Source organism: Zea mays, chromosome 7, assembly GCF_902167145.1.
Source record: "Zea mays cultivar B73 chromosome 7, Zm-B73-REFERENCE-NAM-5.0, whole genome shotgun sequence".
Classification (NCBI taxonomy): domain Eukaryota; kingdom Viridiplantae; phylum Streptophyta; class Magnoliopsida; order Poales; family Poaceae; genus Zea; species Zea mays.
In genome coordinates this window covers 175,814,042-175,828,755 of record NC_050102.1, presented here as the reverse complement: position 1 = coordinate 175,828,755, position 14,714 = coordinate 175,814,042, and the positions used below count along the sequence as shown (strand labels likewise).

The 14,714-nt window shown below is 44.7% G+C and overlaps 2 protein-coding genes across 18 annotated transcripts; one reads left to right on the top strand and one right to left on the bottom strand.

The window, feature by feature from the left end:
• Positions 1-1,205: 1,205 nt before the first annotated feature.
• LOC103633439 (uncharacterized) lies at positions 1,206-14,287 on the top strand. 15 transcript variants are annotated; one of them, XM_023300589.2, is made up of 5 exons: positions 1,222-1,570; positions 1,737-1,783; positions 2,222-2,277; positions 2,864-2,925; positions 13,625-14,287. In XM_023300589.2, the coding sequence occupies exons 1-5, from the start codon at positions 1,397-1,399 to the stop codon at positions 13,625-13,627; spliced, it is 342 nt and encodes a 113-aa protein (XP_023156357.1). In that variant the 5' UTR covers positions 1,222-1,396; the 3' UTR covers positions 13,628-14,287. The 15 variants fall into 15 exon arrangements, 3 of the variants coding, with proteins under 3 accessions (XP_023156357.1, XP_023156356.1, XP_023156355.1); XM_023300588.2 differs by lacking the exon at positions 13,625-14,287 and adding an exon at positions 3,252-3,482 and having other exon boundaries at positions 1,224-1,570; XR_004851616.1 differs by lacking the exon at positions 13,625-14,287 and adding an exon at positions 3,252-3,482 and having other exon boundaries at positions 1,227-1,570; positions 1,732-1,783.
• LOC100383636 (Serine/arginine-rich splicing factor SC35) lies at positions 3,316-9,725 on the bottom strand. 3 transcript variants are annotated; one of them, XR_004851265.1, is made up of 11 exons: positions 9,397-9,725; positions 9,219-9,297; positions 8,970-9,049; positions 8,804-8,870; positions 7,424-7,495; positions 5,539-5,706; positions 5,382-5,453; positions 5,134-5,293; positions 4,900-5,051; positions 4,609-4,785; positions 3,316-3,809 (listed from the first exon to the last, which is right to left on the bottom strand). XR_004851265.1 is itself a non-coding variant. In NM_001176284.1 (9 exons), the coding sequence occupies exons 1-8, from the start codon at positions 9,473-9,475 to the stop codon at positions 5,170-5,172; spliced, it is 741 nt and encodes a 246-aa protein (NP_001169755.1). In that variant the 5' UTR covers positions 9,476-9,536; the 3' UTR covers positions 3,360-5,051; positions 5,134-5,169. The 3 variants fall into 3 exon arrangements, 1 of the variants encoding a protein (NP_001169755.1); XR_555510.3 differs by lacking the exon at positions 3,316-3,809 and having other exon boundaries at positions 3,825-4,785; NM_001176284.1 differs by having other exon boundaries at positions 3,360-5,051; positions 9,397-9,536.
• Positions 14,288-14,714: the final 427 nt, after the last annotated feature.

Below are 14,714 nucleotides of genomic sequence, written 5' to 3'. Positions count from 1 at the left end.
GATGTCGGACGACCTTGTTGTTCCTGTCCACTTTGAAGTTGGCCAAGAACTTTGCTTTTGCCTCCTGGATCATCCGCTCCTTGTGCTCCTCGAACTGGAGCTTCTCGTCAGCCGGCAAGGTTTCCCAAGTCGGCTCTATGATGTTGCTTGCAGAAATATCAGAGCTTTCCCTTAAACCGGCCATTGAGGGCCGATTTGATGAGCTTAGATGTTTTTTCCTCAGCGGAGTCGCCAAAAAGTATGTTGACGCCTTTTCGGAGCGCCAAACACTCAAGAAGAACCGGCGGCGGTGCCCTCTGCACAGGGGCGGACGGTCCGCGCGCAGGGGCCGGACGGTCCGCGGCCTGGTGCGAGGCGCGGTGGTGCTCTCTGCGCAAGGGCGGACTGTCCGCGGCCTGGGGCCGGACGGTCCGCGGCCTGGTGCGCGGCTGGGACTTCTGCCTGACGGCCGGACGGTCCGCGCCCTGGGGCCGGACGGTCCGCACGTACGCAGGGACGGCGGAAGATCGCTGACGGCGCCTGGATCTCGCTCCCGGGAGGGACCCCGTCGGGGAGTAGAGATCCTAGGTGGTGTCTAGGCTCGGGCAGGCCGACCTAGACTCCTCTAATCGACGTAGAGTCGAGGAGAGGCGGAGAATTTGGGGATTGGGAGACTAAACCTAAACTAGACTAGAACTACTCCTAGGATAAAATGCGAATAAAAGTTGTATTGATTCGATTGTTGATGATTACAAATCGGCCGTAGACCTCTCTTTATATAGAGGAGGGGGGCTGGACCCTTTACACGACTGGATTCCGGGTTAATTCCGCAAATCTAGCCAACAAACATAGCACAAAACTCGAAACCCTAAACTGCTCTGCGCATGCGCGGACCGTCCGGCCCACAGGCGCGGACTGTCCGGACCGCGGACCGTCAGGCCTCAGGGCCGGACCGTCCGGCCTGCTCAATACGACGCTCAACACCCTCCCTCTGCGCCTCGGCCATCACCCGAAACAATCAAATAACCTACCTTGTCGCCGTTGCCGGCGCAGTCAGCAGATGGCCATCACACGGCTGCAGAGAAAAACGAAATGTGTAGTGCAGGTCAGCACGTGTAGTTTCCTTAAATGAAAATGGAAAAAAGCGATTTGCGTTTGGGCCTCAACACCCACGCGCCCGTAGATGTCCTTATTGGGCTTCTCTGTAAGCCCAAACTACCGAAACAGAGCCCAAAGGCTACGCGAGGAGCCGAGGGACTAGAGAGTGAGAGAGAGCAGGAAGCCGGAAGCAGGAAGCAGGGGCTAACCTCCGAGCGGCGAGGATGAGGGGCGGCGGCAGGATGATTGACGATGAAGAGCGGGTGGGCCACGCGGAGATCCCGACCAGCTTCGGCCCCGAGCTGCGCGCCTGCCTCCGATGCCGCCTCGTCAAGACCTACGACTAGGAACCCTTCTCCGCTGGCGCCGCTCCCCTCCCCCCTCCTCACGCCTAGGCCTGCGGTCTAGGTTCACCAGCCTTCCGTTGAAGGGACGGTTCGAGGACTGGGGGTTTCGTTTCTCCTGGTGCGGTCCGTTCTCGGCGGCGGCTAAGGTTTAGCTCGCTGCCCCTCTCGATTCCAACCGGTGCTAGATTTTATTTGTTTTTTTGCGTTGTAGCATTGAATACCTATTGCAAGTTGCATCGTTAATGCCGATGGTGGCCGCCTTCGCGTGCTCACGTGTTTGATTGCTCTTTGGGGGTGCTGTGTGCAGTTCAGGCAGAACGGCTGAACGTCGTCAACTGCACCACCCCCAACTTCACCAGGTAGCTCAGCATCATATTGCTGTCATCTTACTCTTGTTGCATACTGGCATCTTACTCTTGTTTTGCTGTCATCTTACAGTTCTCATTAAAGAGGGAATGAACTTAGTAAAATGAAAATAATATTCTGTGCTTTGACTTATCTCAAATTCTCAATGAAAGAGATGAACGTCACGGAACTACTATGCTCCTCAGGCATTGTATTTTCATCCTTTGTGATTCTGGAGTAGCTCATGATTTTTTTTTCATCCTTCGTGATTATAGAGTAGCTCGTCAAAATGTCTAGCATAATGGATTATGTGTAGTATGTTAATTGAAACAATGAGATGAACAGATGTTGAATGATGTATGATCATCAACAGAAAGCATTGATGTCTCCTATGTTATTTAGGGAATTCACCTGTTGACAAGAGCTAATGAATATGCTTTTATCTTATGCAGAATTATCTCTTTGATGGACCCCAGTAGGAGTTGGGCAGCTCGTTGGTTGAGAATTGGTGACCCTTGTTCTCGTGTATCCTGCAGTTTGTTTGCCTCTTCAATCTAGTGCGTTCATTTTTGTCTTTTTTTTTCTTCACTCGTGCAAGGGTTTAGTATTTTGAACTGTGAGCGAAGTCTCACATCAGGTGCAGTTTATATTAAATGTTGTTTATGTAGTAACTCCCTTGGTTTACATGGTTTTCCAGATTAGAGAGCAACATCTGTAGGAAAGGCACTTTTATTTTCAGTTGTCGTTCATAGCAAAACTGCACAGCTAAGGTTACCTCATGTGGCAGTGTAAAAAGTAAAAGAGATGAAAAATACATGTTTGCATTTTACTTTTGTCATAACTTTTAGGTGGCACCTCTGTTTCTGTGCAATACGAATTAAGAGATGTTATAGTTTCTACATGATCAGCATGTCAGTTCCAAATAAGTGCCTGATGTTTATGTTTGAGCTTGTATTTAGAGCTAAATAAAATCAAGGCCTTGCATCAGTTTGTTTAAAGTTCACTTCTGTTCTTGGTTCATAGTAGAATTTATTTATGGATACGTCTATTCGTTGCGCTGTGGCATTATTAACCGGGATCATGCAAATCTGCAGGTAGGTTCATTCCGGGTTGCTACACACTTGCTGTTTCGGAGGAACTTCAAGAAGAGTATCAGGTGAAAACTACATACCTCCATTTTAGAAACGGCGATGACTAATATACAAGCAGTTATGTGCAAGCGTGCAAGTAGATCTCTTTCCGTTAGATATAGATCTAACCATATGTCATATTTAGCATTTAAATCCTCTCACTACCGCCTTAACTTTATAAAAAAGCTCCTAATAAACCAAAGCTCCTAATAAACCACGATTGCACATACGGTTGGATCTTAGAACGGACAAAGAGGGCTACTTGCACGGCTTGCATATTTGTCACTGCCTTTAGAAACACACTCTACGATTTAATGCACTACTCGAGACACGTCGTTGTTCATCACTGCAGGGGATTTGCCAAGACAACAACGTGTAGTATGTGCCACCCAAGCGATGTCTAGAGCTCCTGAAGCAGTATGAATAATTTAGCTTATATAAAATGGTGCATGTGCTTGTTGCCAAGCGAACTGCCCTGCTTTGTTGTATCTGAGTGCTAATCAGGACCCCTAATTAACCCTTTCGTGCTACGAATGGGTTTTTTAGCCAAGATGGCATAAAACATTAGCACAAATGTCAGACACATGACCAAGACAAGTTCATAGGCCAGCAATTCTGTTCAACAAACACCTCGTCTTCGTCGTACACGGATGTGGATACCAATTTGCAGATTGCGAGCCACGAGCCCATCTACCAGTAGCCTCTCCAGTGTCCATACTGAGAAATTTATCGCACCAGCACCACTGTCACAATACAATGGTACAGGTACTGCACCGTGCACGTGCCCACAAGCTTTCGACATCTGCGTGTCAGCATCGGTTATCATCAATCACCAAGAATGACTGGACCGTGGCGCGCTGGTCCTCTGCGCTGGTCCTCCGGGAGGTCAGATGATACGGGCGTAACTTATCTAAGAACAATCAAATAAATAATTTAATTCGGCTGAGCACAAAGTAACATTTGACCCGATTAATAATCCAACAGTCAATGTTTACCAGTACTTTAAAGAGAAGAACACAGCACTACCAAATGCTGAAGTAATTCACACAAACAGATCAAAAGCTAGTCTTACAAAACCATCGGTAGTTACACAGCTTGATCGGTCGACGGACTCCACAAATGACACGGTACGAAGTCTTTGCGGCAAATCATCAGCATTCAGATCCAGGTCAATCGACCAGTCAGCGATTCTGTTGCTAGAACCTCTCCCACGCCTTCTATTGCTGAAGAAGGGTAACGAGCACCAAAAAATACAAATACTCGCATGCGGCATGCAATCATACCTTTCCTACTCTAGATGCATTAGTGCAGTATTTCATGCAAAACATGAACCATTAACTTGCAAGCCTACGTGGGTATGTTCAAAGAACAGTTGGGGTAGCCAGATAAGGATACCCTTTTATGACCATAAGCATGTCAATAAACTTGAATTGCGTCACAAGTGTGTATACAGCTTTAATACTCACCTGCTTAAGACATGCGCTTATGCATTCTCGATAAGACATGTTTGGCAAACCGCAGAAATGAATTGACAGCACATCCAGTGCATGCAACGATTAATTGTGCACATGCAGACCTTATGATCCAAAAACCCAAAACAGGACTATGATAGATCAGTGCAGACACATCTAAATCCAAATACTATAATGGGGGTTAACACCTATAGCATGTAGATGCATGGGGCGATGCATAAATCATTGGAATCTTACTTGTCAGCATAATAGGTGCAGACAGCAAATGGTGCAGGCAGCTGCAGTGCCATCATCATCAATCATCTCATCAGCCATCATCAACAACGCAAACAGCACAGATAATATCAACTTCAACAGTAAGCTACGTGCATGTTGACCGCATATCAGCCAGCACATCTTCACTGCATCATGTAACTAGAAAGGTGCAAGTCACCATGAATAGTAAGTACTAAATACTGATAAGATGGTGATAACTGATAATAGGATAATGCTAAAACGAAGGTTAAAAGTGGAATGGAACTGGTGTACATAAAGTTTTTGATAAGCAGTTCAGGTGCCAAACAGAAGTAGTATTCCAAGGTTGAAGCAGCAACTGAAAGACGGCACTACACAACTTTAGCTGAGAAGAGGCCACCATCGAGCAAATGCGTACACATAGGATCAGAGCAAGTCCATTCATCCTACAAGACAACAACAAATTTAGATTGACAAATTTTAGAGACAAATGACAGTTCACAAAAATAATGAGAACAATCTAAAGACCTGAGCTACTCAAGATGCTTTGCAAGTGAATTGCGCTTATGTCGATGGGCTCCGAGAGCGTGGAGATCGGTCATTGTTGCGCCTGACGGGAGATCTCTCAGGAGAAGGTGACATCTTGCGAGGTGGGGAGCGACTAGGGCTCTTACTTGCTGGTGATGCACTGCCAACAATTGTAGAAAGAAAGAAAAAATGTTTACAGCAGTCTAGAAAGAAAGAAAATGAAACCTGGTCCTCTATAGTTTGCAAACCTGTCTCTGCCACGCCTCTTGTAATCATCAGGACTGCGGCTACGACGAGGGCTTCTTCGCTCAGGTGACAAACTGCCCATAACCACAGCAGACAATGTGGTGAATAAGTGGAAGCCAGCAAGATGGAACAATTAAAACAAATGATCTATGTATATACCTGTCTCTCCCACGCTTCTTGTAATCATCAGGACTGTAGCTGCGACTCGGGCTACGATGGCGGTAATCCCTATCCCTGTACCTGTCACGGGTGTATCTATCTCTACTCCGGCTACGACTTCGCCTTCTATAATCTCTATCATGGTCATCTCGATAATCATCACGGTACCTTCAAATGGGTCCAGTCACAGCATTAAGAAAACGAACAGAACAAGATTTGAATAGGCTTGATCATAAACAGCAGAAAATCACAAATTCACAGCCCATTTTAGGAATACAGCTTAATTCACCTTCACTGTGGAAATGAGACAAGGGTTAACAAAGCTATACCTAATTCTGAAAATGAAATAATAACTCCGTTCACAAATATATGACACCGTTGACTTTTTCAAAAACTTTGACAAATCGTCTTATTCAAAATATTTATTCAAAATGTAAAATTTTACGTTAAGCACAAACTACCTTAAATGATAAAACAAATCATAAAAAATAAATGATAACTCATTATTTTTTTGAATAAGACGAGTGGTCAAAGTTTTAAAAAAAGTCAATGGTGTCATAAATCTATGAACAGAGGGAGTATGACTTTTGCGCACAGGTGCTGCACGTGACAAGTGCATTCACAGTTGACACTTACCAATCAATGGTACACGCCACCAACACACAAACTACCCAATTTTACAATTTTGGCTATCTCCAATAGATCCCCTATCTCATCCCATATCTTATCCCTTATTTTTTTTTCTCGAAAGCGCAAGAGAGCTGCGCGAAAATATATTAAGAAGGAGATAAAGGTCCAAAAGGACCCCAAGATACATGGTACAAAAAAGGCTGCCCTACGGCGGCCAATAACAAGCATAAATGAAACCATCCATGACAAAAACATGGCTACCAAAACAGCACTACAACTATCTAGCTAACAGGGAGACCTGGGATGGGGGCAGTAAGCAAAGACAGCTTCTTTGCACCAGCCATAACCCAAAGATCAATCTCCAAACCAACACTTTTAATAGCAACAGCAACACTAGGACTCTTATTGTCAAAAACGCAGCCATTGCGATGCTTCCAAAGGGTCCAAACACCAAGAATGACAAGAGAATTAAGACCATTTCTTGCAATCCCAGGAATCTTGGTGCTCAAATCTTGCCATCAATCCATAAAAACCCCTTCACAGGACTGATGGGCCAAGTGTTGTAGATTAACAAGAAGAACCAGCTTGAACCAAAATTCTCTAGCAAAAACGCAGCCCAGCAACATATGATTTAAGGTTTCCTGATCCTGATCACATAATGGACATCTCTCCGGATGATCCATACCTCTTCTTTGCAACCTATCAGCTGTCCACACCCTCTTGTGAGCGACCAGCCACATGAAAAACTTAGATTTCGGAGGAGCCCAAGTCTTCCATATTATATGAAAAGGCTCAAACTCAATTGACCCAATAAAGAAACCCCTATAAGCTTCCTTGGAAGAATATTTTCCATTGGCAGCAAGGCGAAAGAAATGCTTGTCATCCACATGAGGTCTTAGCTGAACCAAATCTAATAAATCCCATAGGAGGAGGTACTCGTTGATAACACCCACTGAAAGACCCCCCTGAATATCCGAAATCCAGCTGTGATTGGAAAGAGCGTCCAATACTGTTCTCCGATTAGCCCTTTGCTTAGAAATAGTTCTAAATAACCGTGGACCCATCTTATCCCTTATTTCAAACTCCACTTTGCAAACAGTGTCATCTACAGTTCTGCGTTCTCTATTTTACCCTATCTACTGGAGACAGTCTTAGTGAAGTTAAAATACAGTGGTGGGTATCACTTTTCTATAAATTTTGAAGAACAGAAAAAACATGTCCATATAACATTCAGAAAATGATGGCGCTGCTATACCTCCGTCTTGGACTGTGACTCCTGGAACGCCCCCCTGGTCTTGGAACTGGCTCCACTATTCTCCCTTTATTACTGTGAAAGATGCAAGGATTCAGTATGGACGATAAAAGCAGAGAAATTAACGCTACAACAGTAGATATTTGAGAAACTCACACTAGGATGCTTTCCTGTGAAAGCAATTAAAGGAAAAGTTGTGGATGCTCGGTGTGTTCCTAAGAGACATCACATATGATGATTTAACTAATTTATTCTGCTCATCATGTGGCCCTAAAAACTTTTTTACATGAAAAAATAGGACATGTCATATTTATCATAGTTATTAAGGCAATAAGGCGAGTTAAGGCAAGCAATCCCCTTTTCACCTTTTAAGCGGAAAGACGTAAGGCGAGGCGAGGTGACGCCTTACTCATATATAAATATAGGAAAATATAGAGTTAAGATGAGGTGTTTGCACTCAAAATTAGGTCCTAAAACACTTTAATGGGTCCCTAACATACAGAACTCAAAGAATCCAGTAATTTTTTTTGAATTATAAACTGTCAAAGGATGTTAGAAAGAAAAAAAAGAAGTGGAAAAGAAAAAGGAAAAAAAGAATGGTATGGACTTTTATTTGGTGACCCATCTAGAAGCCCATTAACTCAGCACAAACCGAGGTTCCACCACAGCCACACAGCAGCCGCCGCCGATGCAGTGCTCTGTGTGTTCTCCATCTTCTGCCCCCTCCCCCACTCACGCTCGGCTGCGGCGCCAGCGGCTCCCCATCCCGCCGCATGCCTGCAACCTCCACCGCCGCACCGCGTCTTACGTCCGCGGGCAAGGCGAGCAGGACGCCTTGCCATCTACGCGCACCTTAACGCTTAAGCGACACTTTAGCGACGCCTTAATAAGTATGATATACTAAAATGAAACCGCAGTTTACTGTGTTCTTGTTAGTGAATTACCAACATAGAAGACAAAATGAAAGAAAAATAAATAAATAAAGATAAACCAAGAAATGCTGTGGCAGCATAAGTGGCTGTAATATTGCACAAGGAACCAACATGACTAAATAAATTGTACGTTATACCTGATTATTAAAATCCAAAACAAGTAAACCCATACAGAGGTTCAAACTAAAACAGCATTTATATATATAGCATTATGAGTGTTATACAAACTAGTGTTGTCTCTTTGCTCTAACACAGTATTGTACTGAGGTACATGGCAAAAGGTCTCACTACTGCCTAACGTACCTATCCAACAAATATACGATAAGAACTGCATTTAGGATTTAAAATGGCAAGTAAGAACTAGAATAGTCATTGAAGATCTCATGAACTAGGTTAATCATTGAAGATCTCAAGAACAAACACAGCACAGAGAACAAAACTGATGTCTTACATCCGTTCAGCATTTGGGCCGTACTTGGCAAACTGCACCATGATCTCCCTCCCGTCTACCAATCTCCCTGCAAATAAAACGCAGCACAGTTGAACAACATACAATCTAAAACCACACATGGAGCACACTGATTTCTACAGAGGCGAGAACCTCAAACTAAACTCACCATCGAGCCTTTCAACTGCCTTCTGTGCCTCGTCCTCGTACTTGTACCTCACGAACGCGAATCCGCGCGAGTCACCAGTCCTACAACCATAACCCTAGATGAGCACTCGCAAATCGGTGTTATCGCACACACGCACACGAGCGTCGATCCCTAATTCCATATTCTACACCAGGTACTCAGCCATCGCACGCAAGCAAAACTCTCGAATCGTAGATAGAAACATCCTTAGCCTGTTCGACTCGCGCTCACCGGCGGTCCCTTGGGATGTAGATGTCGACAATCTCGCCGTACTTGTCGAAGAGAGGGAAGAGGTCATCAGCAGTTGTGCCTGCGAGGCACCCAAACACAGATGAGGCGCCAATTCAAAGCCCGTAGGGTAGCTGGAATCTGGAGAACGGAAACAGAAGCGGGGAAGAGGGGAACTCACGGAAGGTGATGTTGAGGACGAGGAGTGAGTACGTGTCGCGGATCGGCGGCGGCGGGCCGGATCGACCGAAGCGTGACATCTCGCCGGAGCCGGAGGCGGCGCGGGACGGGGGTGCTCGAGGAGCGGCTGGTGGATGAAGGGTGGAAGGCTAGAGAGGGAAGAGGGGATGGGGAAGAGAACGGGGCCGCAAAAGCTGCCGAGTCTTCTAGGCTTGCACGCACGCGGCACGGTGCGACAAGTGGGCCCCTTGCATACGAACTTTTAGCCAGTGGTCAGGCACTCCTGCTTTTTTGTTTGGTTTGGAGCCGAAATTGCCTGGCCGAGGCATAGATTATAGGTCTGTTTGGTTTGATGCCTAAGTTGTCACACTTTGCCTAACTTTTGTGTCTAAGGTTAGTTCTTCAATTCGAACGACTAACCTTAGACAAAGTGTGGCACATTTAGGCACGAACCAAACAGCCCCATGCATTAATACATTATGCATTGGATATTTGGATTTTGAGTAGAGCTATGATTCCTTGTATGGTAGTCAAGTGTCTGGGAGGTCCTAACCAAACAGGCTCATTTGTTTCACATCAAATTGGCCTGACTCTGACTCTCTTTGGAGAGTGAAGTATTTTGTTGTTTCTTGTTTTTCCGTATAATTATACTTTGCAATGATAATATTATAATTTTGGTCAGCTTTTCAAATACCATGGTTTCAAAAATATAGTTTTCATAAATGTAACCAAACACCTTATAACATAAAAAACCATAATATTCACTAAAAAGTAAAAAAAATACTTCACTTCCAAATAGGCCCTTGTACTCAAACATCTACTATACAATTCAGGGTGTATTGGTAGCAAAGTTTTTAGATACTACAATTTTGAAATACTATGGTTTACATTTGTTCATGACAAAAGTACTGCGGTTTTCAAAACCACACTAAAATCACGGTTTTCAAAAATTTTGAGGATTGTTTAGTATTTGCTCCCTAGCACGTGCTGATATAACAGTGCGGTATGGGGTGGACACGAGACATGTGTGGAGTTTCCAAAACTATAAAATACTATAGTTTTAGGTAGATCATGGTAATTGAAATTATGTTTTACTAGTAAAATCAAACATATTTTAGCTTCCAATACCATAGTATCATTCAATATCATATTATTGCCTTAAAAATGTAAAGATACTAAGCTTTCAAACATGGCCTCACTAATTTTTGGTATTGGCCAATGAAGAAAGCTTTCAAAAAGGAATAAAATGGAGAGTACGATTGCTAAGGACGTAGACGTAGGGGCGATGGTGGAGGAAGGACCAAGATAAAGACCATAAGGTTGTCAGGCAAGGTTAGCAATTTTGGCTGAAATTTAGCAGATTTTGTAGTTTTTTCGTTTTTAGTGCTATACAAAATTGAAATTTCGGTTCGAAAAATTATATATTTCAGTTCCAAATTCAAAAAATATATAAAAGTCAAATTTTGGTCAAAATAGAAATTTTGAACAGTAAAAATGAAATTGTAAACCATATCGTCAGGGCATCGGGCGAGGTGGATGTGGCCAAGGGAGGCGGGATGTTGAGCACAAATGCAGCCATGCGGAGAAACAAAGAAGATAGTCACATAGGAGGACCTACAGATCCTACTTGACAGTTTCCTGACGGATCTCCGCACTTTCCATCCCTCGCGCCAAACATAAATTAAGAACATCTCTATCCCCTCAACTAAAAATTGACATGGAAGGGTCTCCTCCTAGAAAATTGGAATAGGTCTACCGCGTCCCTCCTTGTTTCCAAATCAAAAAGCCTAAAAGGGAAATGTGTCCTTAGACAATTTTTAGTTGCTTTGGTGATTAAATGTCTAACACACCACTTTAAACTAATTCTCTTTATATAAGCATGAGCACAGGAGTAGCAAAAGCAAATTGAAGACAAGACCGACTCGCACCGTACCCGCGTCAACAAACGTTAGTCGGCTCGCGGCTGTGAATGTGGGCAGGGGCAGCAGGTTGGGGAGGAAGAACAGGGCGAAGACCGGGAAGACGAACAGGACGTCCGACGACAGCGAAAACGATGGTGTGGGCGTGTTGTGAAACGTCCTCATGGACGTGCAATAGCCACTGCGCGGGTCGGTGTCAAGGCTGGTGTCAGATGAATATGGGGAGGAGGCACCTGCTCTCACGCCCTGTGTCGAGAATGGGGTGGCGCGGAGGCGGAGGCGGAGGCATGAGGGGAGAGGGAAAAGAAATAGGACGACGAACAAGGTGGCGGCAACTGAGGCGGGGACCATCATTATCGTGCGGAGGTATAGATGGCTAAATGGGCCATGTCTAGTGGGTCGGCCCGAGGCACGACCCATTTAATAGTGTCTGGGCCAGCCCGACACGAGCGTCGTGTCGTGCTTGGGTCGTAGCCTCGGCCCGTAGTGCTGGCTCGGCCCGCACGATTATATTTTTATTTTACAAAAAAATCATATATACATATGTATAATTTATATTCAATATTAACCACACATAAGCATGTTGTTATATTTGTTAGACGACTTCACCCAGTGTCTTCTGCCCTTCTTCTATCAGGATGTAGGTTCGAACCCTACCTCCTGCACCGTATTTTAACATTTTACGCTAATTTAACCAAATGGTCCGACGGGCTAACGGGTCAGCCCGACATGGTCAGCAGGCTGGCGTGCCATGCCTGGGCCAGAGCTGTAGCCCGCAGGCGTCGAGACCGTGCAGGGTTGCACGGAGGGGACGAACGTGTAGCGGGTTAATTTGAAATAGATGTCAGGGGTTAATTGTAAAAATATGACGCGGACCGACCGTTGAAACTGGTGCCTTAATATAGCAGAGATAGAGATAGAGAAGATATCTTAAAGACAACAATCAAGTGAAGAGTCTAATTTTTGGCTTCGTCTCATTCGAAGTTGATTTTAATTTACACCAATACCTTTTATAAACCAAGTTTGCGTTGTTTGAAGTTTTGTAGGATCACCTATTCAACCCCCTTTATGTGCTCTCCATTGGTTTCAGAGACGATCTCTTCCATTGGGTATAACAACCCGAAGAGATGGCCGACGATGCTAAAGGGAAGGACAAGGTGACTGAAAGTCGCCAAAAGGGAGGTGAATAGGCGGAAACTGAAATTCACAAACTTTAAGCACAATTACAAGCCGGAGTTAGCGTTAAAAATAAATTCGTGTCCAAAAGAGAGGGCGAAAACAAATCACAAGCAAATGAAGCGGATGACACGGTGATTTGTTTTACCGAGGTTCGGTTCTTGCAAACCTAGTCCCCGTTGAGGTGGTCACAAAGACCGGGTCTCTTTCAACCCTTTCCCTCTCTCAAACGGTCACCTAGACCGAGTGAGCTTTCTCCTTAATCAAACGGGTCACTTAGACCCCTCACAAGGACCACCACAACTTGGTGTCTCTTGCTTTGATTACAAGTGTCTTGAGAACAAGAAAGAGTAAGAAGAAAGCGATCCAAGAACAAGAGCTCAAAGAACACGAGCAAAACTCTCTCTCTAGTCACTATTTGTTTGGAGTGGATTTGGGACTTGGAGAGGCTTTGATTCTATTGAATTGTGTCTTGTATTGATTGCACTAGCTCTTGTATTGAATGAGATGTCTGAAAAACTTGGATGCTTGAAGTGGTGGTGGTTGGGGGTATTTATAGCCCCAACCACCAAACCAACCGTTGGGGAAGGCTGTTGTCGATGTGCGCACCGGACAGTCCGGTGCGCCAGCCACGTCACCCAACCGTTAGGGTTCTGACGGTTTCGACCGTTGGAGCTCTGACAACTTGGGGCACCGGACAAGCACTGTTCACTGTTCGGTGCGCCTTCTAGCGTTGCTCTGACTCTGCGCGAACTGTCCGCGCACTGTTCACTTTTGCAGGCGACCGTTGGAGTAGACCGTTGCGCTTCTTAGTCGTTGCTCCACTGGCACACCGGACAGTCCGGTGGCCCACCGGACAGTCCGGTGAATTATAGCGGAGCGGCTCTCTAGAAACTCAAAGGTGAAGAGTTCATCCTGTACGATCCCTGGTGCACCGCCAGACCAGGGTTCTCTTCGGTTTCTTTTGCTCCTTTCTTTTGAACCCTAACTTTAATCTTTTCATTGGTTTGTGTTAAACCTTTAGCACATGTAGAACATATAATCTAGAGCAAACTAGTTAGTCCAATTATTTGTGTTGGGCATTTCGACCACCAAAATCATTTAGGAAAAAGTTTGACCCTATTTCCCTTTCAGTGACCAACGAGAAGGAGACTCTCAACAATGAGCTGAAGGGAGAAAAGTCCATCGACTCGGGATACAGGAAGAAGAAAGATAGAAAGAACAAGAAGCGCATCAAGAAGATCGTCTACTCACAGTGACACTACTTCATCTTCTCCAAAGGATGACGACAACTCATTTTCTTCAAAACAAAAGACGGTTAAACAAAACTACTCTAAGACGTCTTTTAGTTATTCGTATATTCCTTACAATGTCAATGTTCATTTTTTGTCTGTTCCTCTTGGCAAACCTCCTCACTTTTATGGAGAGGACTATTCTTGGTGGAGTCATAAGATGAGCAATCATTTATTTTCTCTTCATTCTAGCATTTGGGACGTAGTAGAAAATGGAATGCATGTTGTACATAGTGATGATGAGAATTCACATGCAAGACATGATTCATAAAAATACCCAAGCCACTATTATGCTTCTAGCTTATCTATTCAGGAATGAATACAACGCCAAGGAGATTTGGGACACCCTCAAGATCTCTCATGAGGGAAACGACATCACCATGATCACCAAGATGGAGTTGGTGGATGGCGAGCTGGTGAGATTCTCCATGAAGAGAGAGGAAGAGCCAACTGAAACGTACAACAGGTTCAAGACCTACAGGAGTACAAGATGGACGGATCACGACATCTTGCGACTAATGCTAAGGTCATTTACCATCATCGATCCTAATCTTGTAAACCTTATCCATGAGAACCCCAGATACACCAAAATGTTGTCCAAAAATATCTTGAAAAATTATGAGCGGACGCATGATGGCGAAGGAGGCAAGGTACGTCGACGACATCGCTAATGGACCACTTCCTCAACACTACGAGCCGCAACCTGCTGCTCTCAAAGCGACGACCAACAAGGATGCGCTCCTCGACAAGGTGGCACAAATTGAGGCGGTCGGCCTTAATGAGGTTGAGATGACACTTGTGATCAAGCGCTTCAAAATCGCAAAGGGACGCAATGAGTACCCCCAACAAGAACAGATCAAGGGGAAAGCGTGCGTGCTTCGAGTGTGGTATGTCCGGTCATTTTATTGCTCAATCTCCCGATAATGAGAATG

Bases quoted from the DNA above. Each gene is read 5' to 3' on its own strand.
- LOC100383636 (NM_001176284.1), bottom strand. From the start codon at position 9,475: ATGTCACGCTTCGGTCGATCCGGCCCGCCGCCGCCGATCCGCGACACG. The intron at 8,871-8,969 runs GTGAGTTTAGTT...TTTTATTTGCAG, and splicing joins GGCAGTTGAAAGGCTCGATG to GGAGATTGGTAGACGGGAGG. The intron at 5,454-5,538 runs GTATATACATAG...GGTTATGGGCAG, and splicing joins AAGAAGCGTGGGAGAGACAG to TTTGTCACCTGAGCGAAGAA.
- LOC103633439 (XM_023300587.2), top strand. From the start codon at position 1,397: ATGCCGCCTCGTCAAGACCTACGACTAGGAACCCTTCTCCGCTGGCGC. The intron at 1,571-1,736 runs GTTTAGCTCGCT...TGTGCAGTTCAG, and splicing joins CGTTCTCGGCGGCGGCTAAG to GCAGAACGGCTGAACGTCGT. The intron at 1,784-2,221 runs GTAGCTCAGCAT...TATCTTATGCAG, and splicing joins ACCACCCCCAACTTCACCAG to AATTATCTCTTTGATGGACC.